The 12,964-nt window shown below is 54.4% G+C and overlaps 1 protein-coding gene across 1 annotated transcript; it reads right to left on the bottom strand.

The window, feature by feature from the left end:
* Positions 1 to 335: 335 nt before the first annotated feature.
* Positions 336 to 12,741, bottom strand: GALNT5 (polypeptide N-acetylgalactosaminyltransferase 5). The gene is made up of 10 exons (XM_069861826.1): positions 12,458 to 12,741; positions 10,645 to 10,811; positions 8,816 to 8,935; positions 8,360 to 8,495; positions 7,868 to 7,987; positions 6,917 to 7,034; positions 6,396 to 6,719; positions 3,330 to 3,410; positions 2,394 to 2,555; positions 336 to 772 (listed from the first exon to the last, which is right to left on the bottom strand). The coding sequence occupies exons 1-10, from the start codon at positions 12,652 to 12,654 to the stop codon at positions 632 to 634; spliced, it is 1,566 nt and encodes a 521-aa protein (XP_069717927.1). The 5' UTR covers positions 12,655 to 12,741; the 3' UTR covers positions 336 to 631.
* Between the last annotated feature and the right edge of the window lie 223 nt (positions 12,742 to 12,964).

Here is a 12,964-nt window from a genome sequence, read left to right as displayed (position 1 = left end):
GGCACACATCCTCACTCTCCACAGGGAACCGGCAAGGCATCCTCACTGCTTCTTCCACAGCCTCTTGGCTGCTGGGCAGCTTATCAAGCCCTGTTTGCCTCCTGCTACCAAAAGAATGAGCAATCGACAAGCAATTGATGCCTAAGGGAACCCTGACGCTCCTCTCTGTGAGGCAACAGGTCCTACAGGACAGGATCCAGCAGGCAGACCAGGTAATGTGTGGTCGATAAACTTCCATTTCCCAGGCTGTGGGAGACTACGCAGCCTGATCTGCTCTTTACAGAGCCCAGGAAGGATCTCTGTTGGTTATGCTGCTGTCAGGGGGGAATTGAGAAAGGTTGGCTTGGAGTAGGACAGGGAACTTGAGAAAATATTTCCATTTAATAATACAGAAAATTGAGTTTTTGCCGGTCTCTCACAGTGAGGGAAAAACACAGCTGTTTCAGACATCACCAGACCAGATGTGCTGCTCTCGGTGTTCTGACCTCTCAATATGCTGGTTTAAATTACGGATTTCAATTAGCATTTAGAAACAGACTTCCAGTTCTGTGGTCGCTAGCACCAGTCACACAGCTGTCCTTGCAGAATCCACAGATGAAAACGCTGTGCTCCTGGTTCCACTGTGTTCCCTTCAGTCTGCATAGTAATTGCCAAACTGCCACTTCTGATAAGGATTTGTGGAGTCACAGGCGTTTACCCTCAGGGCTTTGTGAGAGGGATCCACTTCCAAGCACACTGGCTGCTGGAGGTGCTCCGAGATGATGTGGTCCGCCTGCAGGGGAGAGAGAGAGAGAGGGTTTTAGGTAGCAGGACTTAGGCAGCAGCTCTGTTTTCCCACCAAGAAAGTCTGGCTCTTTATGGTGTCTCCTTTTTTGCATTTTCCTAATGCATAAGATCTCTCTGCTGACCTACAGGGACTGGATCCAACACCTGCACCCGCTGCGGAGCCAGGATCAGACCACGCTGTGCTTGGTGGCTTTTCCTTCACTGCAAATGGAAAGATCTGTTCTCTCGCCATCCGAGTGGCGATTCCCATGCAGAGGAAACCACTCCAGATGGTGTTTGAATACAGTGGCACGGATGGCAGGAGACTGATTTTCCTATCTTGGAGTTTCTCGGTTGATGAACTCAAAGCACATTTACTGTGCTGGAAGGGACATTTGATAATTCAGCCAGGAAGCTCAGTGAATTGGATTATCAAAGAATGAAGAGTCTGAGTGATCTCCATCCTTTTGCCTTTCACATCTGCTCAGCTTTATCTGCTTAACCCATGTGGCCAGTGAGGCAACACTGCATGTGCCGCCAAGGGTAAGGGACATTTTTGCATCACTGACTGGCACTGCAGCATTTCTCCCCATCATTGGGTTAACCCCCTGAGGAAACACTCCTGAAATGACACGTGCGGCTTTGTCTGGGCAGGAGCTGGATCTCTGTGCACACAGTAAATGTGTTTCCCACCATTAATACAACACAGTGACTGTGAGGCCAGGGGAGAAGGCACGGTGACTCCTTCAGCCAGTGTTCACCAGCCACCGAGCCCCTCTTCAGGCTTCCTGCTGCCGGCATCAGTGAGGGCTGATGTGGCCATAGTGCCGATGTCACCATTCCCAGGCACCATGACAGCGCTCACACCCCAGGGCAGCGGGACCTGGACCCTGCTCTGGCCGGGAGCAGCTCTCTGTGCCCAGCCCCAGCTCTGGTGGAGAACATCAAACATCTACCTCAGCCTGGAACAGGAGATAAAAACCACCTGGCTACCGACAATGCTGTCTGGACTCCTGAGTGGATGGCAGTTTCCATTTATTTCCCCTAAATCACCCCGGATTGCCTCAGCACTGCAGCCTTCCAGCTCCAAAAGGGTGATTTGTTCAGACTGCAGAGGAATGGGAACTTGTTGATAGCACGAGTGTATAACTTAGCTACCTGTTTTCTTCCTTAAAGTAAGAGTCCCTCATAAAAATAAAGAAGGGAATTTCATAGCCTTTTGGACAACTTCTCTCACCAGGCTGATGGAGATGCAGTTGCAACTCTCTTGCTTTACAGGGCAGGTAATAAATGTTAGTGCCCATTCTTTTCCTTTCCATTAGGGCTTCCTTTTACAAAGCCACTGTGAGCTGAACGCCAGCCAGTATCCAGCAGTCTCCATGGAAGTGCTGTTGATGGTTTCCATGTAAAACCGGGACGTGCTGTCACTGCTGTGCAGGCGGGGGCAGAGCCCTGCCAGGGCGGATGCCTCGGCACGGCCAGCATCTCCCCAGTGACTGGGATGCTCATCACTGGGGACTAACGCTTCACTCTAAGGGAAAAGGCGTCTCTGGCAAAGCCAGGACCAGCTGCCCATCAGTGCACACACCGGCACGCTGACCCACCCAGGGAGCACGGGATTCACTCACCAGCTCTGGCTGGAAGGCGGCCAGCGATCGGTGCAGCCACGTCAGGCTGTGGTTCTTGCCCTGGCAGCGGTGCAGCCCCAGCGCTCCCACAGTGCCGGCCGGGGCCAGGCACAGCTCTCCGTGCTGGATCAGCCTCAGCCAGGTGTAGTTGAACTTCTGGTTCTGTGGGGAGGGATGGGGGAGAGCTGAGATCCCGTTTGCCTTCCCCCGGCACTGGCAAGCAGCAGGCAGAGGCTCTCCTTGCCTTCCTCCTGCCCTCACCCAGGAGCAGGGGATGAGGAAACCCATGGAAGACCTTTCCTAGGGTTCAGAGAGCTAAAAGGCTCAGGACAGCCCCGGTGCAGGCTCTAGAGGAGCAACTCCCACCGCAGAAGCCCAAACTTGACTGCAGCTTGCACCTCCCTGGCTGCACCCTGGCACTCATCCTCGTCCTGCACTCTGGGCTGTGAGCAATTAGCAGGGAACTGCCTAAGAAACACAAAGGATGGGAGAGGGTGGCCACAGCAGCTGCTTCCCCTATAGCGACAGAGAGCAGTGGCACACAAAACACGGGCTTGTATTTAAACATTTCTCCCCACTGACGGGTGGATGAGGTGCTGAGGGACATGGTTTAGTGACTGATGGGAATGGTTGGACTTGATGATCCTGTGGGTCCTTTCCAACCTAGTGATTCTGTGATTCTATGATTCTCACACCCTGACTCATGGTTTTATCGAACTTCCCTAGTCCAGCTGAATTTGCTGGTTCTGGGATTTTTGCCTGGCTAGAGGCTTTTTGGAGCACATCTTGCCCCTTGCTGCATCCTGTGGCCCATGTTTCCCAGTGGGAAGGATGGCATTTACTCCCAGGGAGGGGGAAGATCGCTGTGGAGAGGCACAGGAGCTCCATGCCATGCACTAAGGAGTGTTTTGTGCACAGTACGCAGCAGATCTTTACCTTGCTGTGCACATCACACGCCTCAAAAGCTAGGGTGGTGTTTTCCACAGTGACACATCTCGCCGTGGCTGTGTTAACAAGCTGGAAAACAGCAACAAAAGGCAAATTTAAGCATACATTCCCAAGAAAGGGGAGAGGCCGCCACACTACAGCTGACCTGCTGGATTCCCAGGACACTGATTAATATTGCCCGCTTCACTGAGTGAGGCAGAGATGACACATCATCGTCCTTGGAGCGGTGTGGAAATGCACATCTGGTTCACTACACATTTTTCTACTTGAAACTGGCCCGTTCCAGAAACATTCAAGGCTGGATGAGACATATTCTTCTTTGGGCTTTTTTTAGACATAGCCAATGTTCCTGTCCTGCAGCTCCCAGCAGCAACAACTGCAGCATCCCTGCCCGTTGCTCCATTGGGAAAGAGGTTGAGCAGCTACCGTGTACAGCCAATGCAAGCGCCTGGTGGTCCCATCCTGGCTCCAGCTCCTCCCAGCTCAGGCACGTGGACCTCACTGCCGGCCCTGGGGACCGGTTCCATCACTTCATGTGACCCTTTCAGTGCCTCACTCCTGTAACTCTTCCTGTTTTCCACCCAAGCTGGTTGCCTTGGTGCCCATCATCAATGGAGAAATGTGGCCATGGACCCCCTGAGTGCGGAAACACACCGGGAACATCATCATGAAGCTGTTTTTAAGTCAGCTGCCTTTACCTTGTGCTGGTGGGGAGAAAGAGAGCATGAGTGAGCAGATGTTTCCTTGAACATGTATCCAGCTGCGAGGGAGCATCAGGCTCTTGCTCCTTTGCTCGGTGTCTCTTTGCTTCTTCCTCCTGCAACCACCCCTCTCCTGTGAGCAGCACCCTACCGCCCGCCCTGCAAGAGGTGTTTCCTTAAACTTGTTTGGACAGCGGGTTCAGAGGCCACTCAGGAGTACGGGAGATCATATGGGAAAGTGGAAAACACTGGACTGAGCGATGCCAGCCCCCCAGTTCCTGGGCTGACGCCCACACACTGCAGGGTCTCACGGCTGTGGAGCGCCTGGGTGGCTGCCACCTGCAGGCATCAGCTCGGAGCATCAGTTGGTGCTGCTCACATCTCAGATTCCTTAGAAAGGTTGTTCCTTTTCCCCCTTTCTGAATTTCTGAAGAACTGATGAATTAATCCCGGTGAACAAAACATGCCATTCAGAAATCAGTTCACAAGTGACTCTGGGTGGTGTTCAGCACAGCTGGAATTTGCAGAGCTGGCTGAAAAAAACATTTTCTGCTCTATTAAATTTTGAGAATGAAGATAAAAGAATCATTCGGGTGGCCTGAATCGGGACAAAGCGAGGCAACCTCTTGAAAATTCTCACAAACACCTCTGAAAAGCTGAGGTTTGGTTCTGCTGAAACAAAGGTCCAACAGCTCTGTGACGAATTCAACATGAAGTTTTATCGCTTCGATTGACACAAAAGAGCTGAAAAAGGGAATAGTTCTCGGGACATTTCCATTTCTTGATGTGCTCATGACTATTATGGGTAATTGTTCTTAAAACATGTCCTGTAAGCCAACGTTTCACTGAAGCCAAAAGGCAACACAGGGGCGCAGGCTCCCAGCCACACGGTTCCGGAGCGGCTGCCCTCGCAGGCAGCCCCCAGCCGGGAGCTCGGAGCAGCGCGCGGCTGCCACTGCCACACCAAGGCTGGCGGATGTGTCCGGACGGATGCACAGCCCATAATCCGCTGAAAAGCCTGGAATGAGCAGTTTCCTATAGCCTTCCCACGAGTGCCGAGAGGTCACCCAGAGGAAGAACGGCATCCCTGTCCGTGCCCGCCACAGAGCCACCCTCCCACGTGGCTGGATCGTAAAAATAACACAACTGCAGCTGGCGGAGTGCCTGACTCCGTCCCTGGGGATCCTGGTGATGGGGAACTTTCACTTTATGCCCTTGGCCCGCAGACAAGCCTGAAATGCAGCCAAATGGCTGCTGTGCTTCTCCCAGAAGGAGCGGCGCGGTAACTGCAGCCCCTGCACCTTGGCAGGATGGAGAGGACACGCAGTTCTTATTCTTGCTCCCTGGGTTGTGCCAAACCTGTGGTCACCGGCTCCCAGCCACCTCCTCTCAGCAAGTGCTGCTCCTGCCTCGGCACCGGGACACCAGGATGGGTGGGGAAGGCAGAAACCCTTTAGTTTTCATTCCTGGCATCACTGTAATTTTTCTGACTAACCAGGCATTTACTTAGGTTATTGCAACTACAACTGGTTGGAATCAATGCTGTAACTTTTCTGGGTTGAGCAGGTGAGGTTTCTGTACCGTGCGGGTGGGGAGGCCCTGGCCCAGGCTGCCCAAAGCAGGGGTGGCTGCCCCATCCCTGGAGGGGTTCAAGGCCAGGTTGGATGGGGCTTGGAGCCCCTGATCCAGTGGGAGGTGTCCCTGCCCATGGCAGGGGTTGGGACTAGATGGGCTTCGAGGTCCTTCCCATCCCAAACCATTCCATGATTCTATGATTCTGTGAGACTTCCCAGCTGCAGGAAGCTCAGAGCTGCCTGGGCAGAGGAAAAGCAGATTTCTGCTGCGCTCTGCTGGCAGCTGAGACCCGGCACAAACTCTGCCTGTGCCTGGGCCCCAGCCTCCTGCCCAACTCACTCCAAAAAGGAATTGCTTTTTCCTGCCCTGGCCAAAGAGCTGCACAGGCAGGGAGGATGCCGGACCTCCTGCCCTTGGAGGCACAGCCTGTGGCCCCACAGTCGTATGGGCAGCTCAGCTGGTGTTTAAACACTTCAGTGGCTCTATAAAGGGAAATTATCTCCTGGAATTGTGACCTGTTTCTTTATAAAAACATGGGGGAATCCAGACCACAGGGACATACTCATAGAATCACAGAATCATTGAATGGGGAGGGCTGGAAGGGACCGCAAAGCCCACCCAGTCCCCACCCTCACAGCAAAACCTTTCTGCCTAAGGTCTGATCAAACACGTTACCAAATGCCAAGGAAGCAACTTGGAGACAGCGAACTTGAATGCACCCTCGCCAGCCACTGAAAACACAGTTAAATGAAAGACAGCAAGTCATTTGGGTACATACCAGCCCACTGGCTTTAACCAGCGGTGCTTCCAGGTCTGGGTAGACGTTCTCCAGGTACCACCGGAAACTTTTGCACTGAAGCTTCTTTCGCAGCTGGATTTGTTGGGTCAGGTTGCCGACATCCAGGTTTTTCAAGATCAAGTGGTACGCGTGGCCGTAGAATAAGTCCTTGTACTCGTCCAGCCAGACCTCTGCCACACGGGCCAGGTTCCTCTCCACTGTTCTCACCCGATCTTTGGGGAAGGAATAAGGATTGTCGTTCCTGAAAATGTGACCAACTCTGGAGCACGGAACAATCTCAATCTCTCCTCCACACATCCAGACCTGAGGAAGAGAAATATGGACAAACGTCACGTGCTGGCTTTGTGCAAGACAGAAGGGAGGGAGAGGAGTAAAATCCAGGGAGTGCCGGGGTCGCCAGCGCGGGGCTGTCCCTGGGGAGCCCTAGGCTGAACTCCACGCACCCCAGACAGGCTGGCAGGGATGTGGGTGTGCAGGATAGGCTGCTGAGAGCAATGTACCTTGAATGAAATCTCCAGATTTTCACCTCCCCAAACATCCAGTCCTGGATCATACGTTCCGAGCTCAAAAAAATACTTCTTATCAATGGAAAACAGGCCACCCGCCATGACTGGGCACCTGGGAACAGAGAAGCCAAGTGGCATGTCTGCTGGTTGGGAAACGCCTTCCCGTTCCTCCGCAGAATCATAGAATGGTTTGGATTGGAAGAGACCTCAAAGCCCATCCAGTTCCTCTCAGGAAAACATTTCTTCCTAAGATCTCATCTCAATCTCCCCTCTTTCAGCTCAAAACTGTTCCCTTCACCCTGTCCCTGCACTCCCTGACCCAGAGCCCCTCCCCAGCTTTCCTGGAGCCCCTTTCAGCACTGGAAGCTGCTCTAAGGTCTCCCCACAGCCTTCTCTTCTCCAGGCTGAACAACCCCAACTCTCTCAGCCTGGCCTCATGCGTGAGGTACTCCAGCGCTCAGAGCATCTCCACGTCCTCCTCTGGACTTGCTCCAACAGCTCCACGTCCTCCCTGTGCTGAGGACTCCAGAACTGGACCCAGGGCTCCAGGTGGGTCTCACAGAGCGCAGCAGAGGGGCAAGATCCCCTCCCTCCCTGCTGGTCCCTCTGCTCTGGATGCAGCCCAGGACATGGTTGGTTTCTGGGCTCTGAGTACATGTCATCAGCTCACGTTGAGCTTCTCACCCCCAGCACCCCAAGTCTTTCTCCTCAGGGCTCCTCCCCATCCATTCTCTGCCCAGCCTGTAACTGTGCTTGGACTGCCCTGATACACATGCAGGTCCTTGCTCTTGGTCTTCATCAAGCAGTAGGCTGCGAAATGCTCAGGGATGGTGCCTGTGCCTGCACAGGACAGCTAGGATCACCTGACTTTGGAGCCTTTGCTCCTAAATTATTATCAAAGTAACAGTTTTGTTCACAAAGCTCTCACATTTGGGGTTTTTTTACCTTATTATATCAGTTTCCTTGATGTTATTTTTCTTGATGACCTCTTGTGGGATCTGCTTCCATCCAAAATTCATTGGCCAAGTGAAAATCCCACGCTGAAAGTTGTCCACGGTCATGTAACTAAACGGGGAAAAGATCGCGATGACTAAGTCTGAGTCACATTCCTGATTGAAATGTCACCCTTAATGAGTAAAGATGAATATCTGTTCATAATTAAAACAGGATTTTAACGAATGTCACCAGGAATCCTCTTCATGTGCTAAAAGTCATGAAAAAGCAGAAGGGTGTTTGCAATAAATGAAGGGGCTGTGTCCGCTGCCAGTGTTAGTTTTGGGGTACAGCAACGCTGTGCCGCCCCTGGGCAACGCTGCTGAAGGGCAGTTGGGGGTCTGGACCTGCACCTCCCTCTAACACGCTGGTGTTCCCAGTAAGAGGTCTTGCTCAGCCCACCAGCGTGGATTTTGGGTTTCCCAGGGGCACGAGCTGCCTCACCTCATGTCCTTGTCACTGATGACCTCGATGACGGGGCAGGCGACCTTGGTCCGGTTCAGGCGGACCCTCTCGAGCAGCGGCTCCAGCCACCCCACGTTGCACTCCACGTGTGAGTCCAAGAACGTCAGGACGGTGCCTGAGGCAGAGGACGGGGCTGTATCAGGCCCCTGTGCCCCGTCCCGCTGGCTTCCCCGTGGGCTCAGCGTGCTGCCGATGGTGCCACGACCCTCCGCGGCTCCCAGGCCCTCCCAGCCCAGAGCATGGTTTGACCCCTGGGCCACTGCAGCCTGCAGATCCCGTGCTGAGGGGCTCGACAAGCCCCAGCTCATCCCCTCATCAGAGCCCTGTGCTCTACATACGGACAAGATGCCCATAGCTCTGCCGGAGGGGATCAAACCTCAACGCTGGAGTCTGTTTATGAGCACCTCGGGAAGCGTAAAATGGTTTTCATCCTACCTTTGGCGATCTCCGCTCCTGCCAACCTGGCCCGTATCAGACCGTGCCTCTCCTTGAGATGGAGGATCTTCACTTTTGGGAAACGCGACATGTATTTATCCAGCTCCTCCTTGAGGTATTCTGCAGAGGAGGAGAAGGAGAGGGTGAGGTTGACTTACCCTTTTCACACCCACTCCCAGGGGTGAAACGCAGCAGGCACACTTTCATGGCAGGGGGTTGGAACTGGATGGGCTTTAAGGTCACTTCCAACACAAAACATTCTACGAAAGACTCCAAAATGATTTATTTTCTTCATGGCACTGTAACTGCAGTTCAATTCTGGTTGTGACTTGTTTGCCTTTGGCTATAAAAATATTTTCTTCGCACTCTACAAATGCTTCAGTATTAAGCACCACATTTAAAGACACGGCCCAGGTTTGAACTGCATGAGGGTTTGTGGTGTCACACCGCTACGCTTCAGGTTGCTTTGCCAGGGTTCTCTGTGGCTGTGGAGGCAGTTGGTGGTTAAGTCCCAGGAAAAAGAGGGAGTGAGAAAGGTGCTGTGGGAACTGGAGTCCTGTCTGTGGGCAGCTCTCCTCTGCAGAGGAGCCCGTGCGGCGATGCCACGGGTGCTGCTGCTCCGAGCGCTGCCTTTGGAGCCAGCCACCCTCTCACACTGCTCCTTCTGCAGCACGACCACAGCCTCCCTTACGATGGGCTTCACTGGTACTCCGGTTTTCTCCAGGAGAACACAGCTGTTTCCATTGCCAAAGCCAGGCAAAAGCCTTGGAAGGGTCCAAAGCTGAGACGTTTTGGACATGTTTGCTGCAGGTTATTGCTGCTGCTGCTCCCTGGATTGCAGCAACATGGAGCTGTACAGCGACTGCAGCTCGTTGTAATTCACAAACCCAGCGTTCCAGATGTGCACTGGCCAAGGAACAGACAGAGGGAAAGCGAAGAGTAAACTTTAAAAGCTGCTTTCAAGGGGGAATGGTAAGAACATATTTTAATGACTATTTTCAAAAATAAGCAAACTGAGCCTGTTTTCCTCTTTTTACACCCCCTGCCTTGCTGCATCGCAAGCTCTGCATGCGTGGCATGAGCTCTGAAGTTCGCCTGAGACAGCCCTTTCCCTGAAGAACCAGCAGTTGGAAAATTACATCATTCCTAAATTGTTAAGGGCTGAAGACAACAGAGAGCCAAAGTGCTGCAAAGCAGAGGTTCGTGATCATGTAAAAAGCCTGTGAGCAGGCATGCCAAGCCTCTGTGCAGGCGCATATGCCCGCCTCACCGCTGCTTTTACTGCAACCACCCTGTTCTCCAAGCATATTGTTCCTCCCTGCCACCATCACGGGAAACATAGGACACTTGTCTGGAAACTGCACAGAGAAGGGTGACAGTGTCTATGCTATGAACGCAGAAGTCCTCAAGCCAGGATGCCCCGAAGATGCGTGTGTCAGGTGGCAACCAGCTCCCTGGTGCTCCTGGACCACAGCAGTGCCTCCACCAGCCCCTGGCATGCGTGCAAAGAGGAGCACGAGTGTCAGCTTAGTGATGCCCAGCTGTAAATGCTTAAGTGAGCGAACAGGAATGGGAGAGTCATGAATGATAACGCCTGGCAGGCTGCTGGGCCAGTGCCACAGCTCGACCTGCCACAGCCACATCCCTGTGCCCATCTGGCCTCTGGTCCCCCTCATCTGGAAGATAACAGTGCCGGCTGGGGACATGCTTCAGCACATTGAAAGGAGAAAATGTGATTTCTTTGTACTGCTCAGAATTGAATTAAACAGAATCAATTGCATTTTGACCCCAAATAATATTAGTTTCATAAAGACAGAAGCTTCACCCACCTTTAGTGCTGAAGTCATCCACCAAAATGACTTCTTCGATCAGGTGTGGAGGAGACCTGCTGAGGACACTGTGAACGGAGCGCAGGAGCGTGGACCACACCTCATCCACGAAGCACATGATGATGGTGGTGGTCGGGAGGTCATCGTGAACCCGCTGCTCTGAGCACCTGGAAACGGCAACACGGGATCAGAGGCGATGGCCGGTCGCACTCCTGACAACCTCCAGCCTTGGAGTCTGTTGGGAAAGGGCACAGGGAGGGGGGAATCGCCAGGTGTGGAACAGGGAGGCAAAGCCCTGCAATGGGACTTTGTCAGGAGAGGGCGCAGAGGGTGAGGAGGGGCAAGTGGCCACCCAGCCCCATGGAAGGCGATGCACTCCTTTTTGACAGACCTTTTTCCCTCCCTACCCCTGGCTGATCAGACCCCTGGCTCCTTTGGTAAGCCAACAGTGCAAAGGCCCTGAGGAGTGAGGCTGATCCCTCTGGCTTCGGGGATTCCTGCAGGGAAGGATCCCGGTGTGCTGGGTGCCCTCCCGCGATGCTCTGGGCACCTGCAGGGCACCTGCCCTGCTCTGGCAACCTGCTCCAGTGCTACGCCCAGGTACATTGATTGTCGCAGAGAGGCTGCGATGCAGCCTGGGGAGCAGTCAGTGCAGTTGTGTTCTGAAAGGGGGTCCAGGGCTCCCTGCAAGGCTCCTCGCCACCCCCAGCCTTCACCTGTATGGCCTGTGAATCCCGCTCCTCCTTGGAGAGGCTCCTCCAGCACTTGTTTCTGACAGGACACGGTGCTGGGCAAGCAGCAGCGCGGTGAGCAAAGCTCAGCAAGCAGCAAGCAGTGCCCAGGGGCAGGCACAACGGAGCCTGGCACAGGACAAGCTTTCAGTGCTCTAGTCCAGTGTTCCATCAAGGATCACAAGAGCACTGAGAGGCTGGGAGAGACCAGAAGGTTCAAGCAGAAAATTAACATGCCATTTGATGACCGAGAGCTGCCACCAGCCATTGCCATGAGCTGGCCCTTACGTTCCGATTGGCACGGTGCCGACACTCTGAGGGCACAGGCTCCTGCAGTGCCGGGGACCCAGAGCAGCTCCCCGCAGCCACGTCCCCAGGCAGCGCCCTTGGGGACGCACCCCTGTTTGGACAAGGCGTGCCCACTGACGTCTGCTCCTGGGCAGGTGTGTGATTCACCTGACGGGTCCTTCACAGCTCCAGGCTTTGCAGTCAAAGACCAAACCACATTGATGGCTTTGAGCTGCCATGGCTCTTTTTCTGTGCACTGGTGGCACCTGTAGCGGACACCCACTGCCCACCAGAAACCTGTCCTAGTTGTCTCCATCCTTCCTGGCCCCATTTCTTCCCGTGTGGGGCCTCACCTTGGCTCACAGGTGAGCACCGACAGAGCTGTGGGAATGTCCATGCATTATCCTGCAGGATGGGGGAGAAACCCACCACGCCCGTGGGAGGGTCCCTTCATGAGACAGGTCCCTCACCTCCCAAGGGGCTGAGAGCAGTGTTCAGGAGGAAAAGGCGAGTAGGAGAGATGAATGGTGCAGGCATTTCATAGAATCATGGTTTGGGTTGGAAGGGACTTCAAAGCCCATGCAGTTCCACCTCCCACTGGACCAGGGGCTCCAAGCCCCATCCAACCTGGCCTTGAACCCCTCCAGGGATGGGGCAGCCACCCCTGCTCTGGGCAGCCTGGGCCAGGGCCTCCCCACCCTCACAGCAAAACATTTCTGCCTAAGATCTCATCTCAATCTCCCCTCTGTCAGCTGAAAACCGTCCCCCTTGTGTGCAAGGGCAGGAAATCTTACCCGGCAGGCCTGGTGTCCACTATGGCTCTGTCCACGGGGATCAAATCGCTGAGGTAGACGTTAAAGTTTCCTTCCTTCCATCTACTTTTTGCTTCTTCTTGTTTGCCATCAGGCACCGCCACCGCGTGCCCAAACTGGCCGGGAGCTCGGGGGTCCCTGGGGGCGAGCGTAGCATCCACAGACAAGACCCTGTGCATTCCCGGGACCCTCCCTGCGGGCTCCCGTCCATCCTTGCCGGTGACGGGTGCCCTGGGAGCTGGTCCTTGTGTTGCACCCAGCGCCTGGCCCCGGCCGTCCTGCTCTGCAGCCCCAGCGATGGCGTTGGAGATGGCGATGGCGTTGGTGGCACCCTTGGTGAACGCCTGCTCTTTGGGAGGCGCTTGGCTCTCCGTCGAGCTCCTCGCCGCGTCGGCCCCGGGATGCGGGACCACCGGGCCAGTGGGTTTTCCGCCCTCTTTGCCAACGAGGACGAAGCGATCTTGGGAGGGGGTTTGTCCTGCTGCCCCG

Source organism: Phaenicophaeus curvirostris, chromosome 7 (genome assembly GCF_032191515.1).
Source record: "Phaenicophaeus curvirostris isolate KB17595 chromosome 7, BPBGC_Pcur_1.0, whole genome shotgun sequence".
NCBI classification, from domain to species: domain Eukaryota; kingdom Metazoa; phylum Chordata; class Aves; order Cuculiformes; family Cuculidae; genus Phaenicophaeus; species Phaenicophaeus curvirostris.
The sequence above is the reverse complement of the archived record's forward strand: the minus strand, read 5'-3'. Positions and strand labels throughout refer to the sequence as shown.

Coding starts and splice junctions, on each gene's coding strand:
- GALNT5 (XM_069861826.1), bottom strand. CDS start 12,654: ATGCACAGGGTCTTGTCTGTGGATGCTACGCTCGCCCCCAGGGACCCC. Junction 8,936..10,644: donor GGATGACTTCAGCACTAAAG/GTGGGTGAAGCT, acceptor CCTCCTCTGCAG/AATACCTCAAGGAGGAGCTG. Junction 6,720..6,916: donor ATCTGGAGATTTCATTCAAG/GTACATTGCTCT, acceptor TCTCTTCCTCAG/GTCTGGATGTGTGGAGGAGA.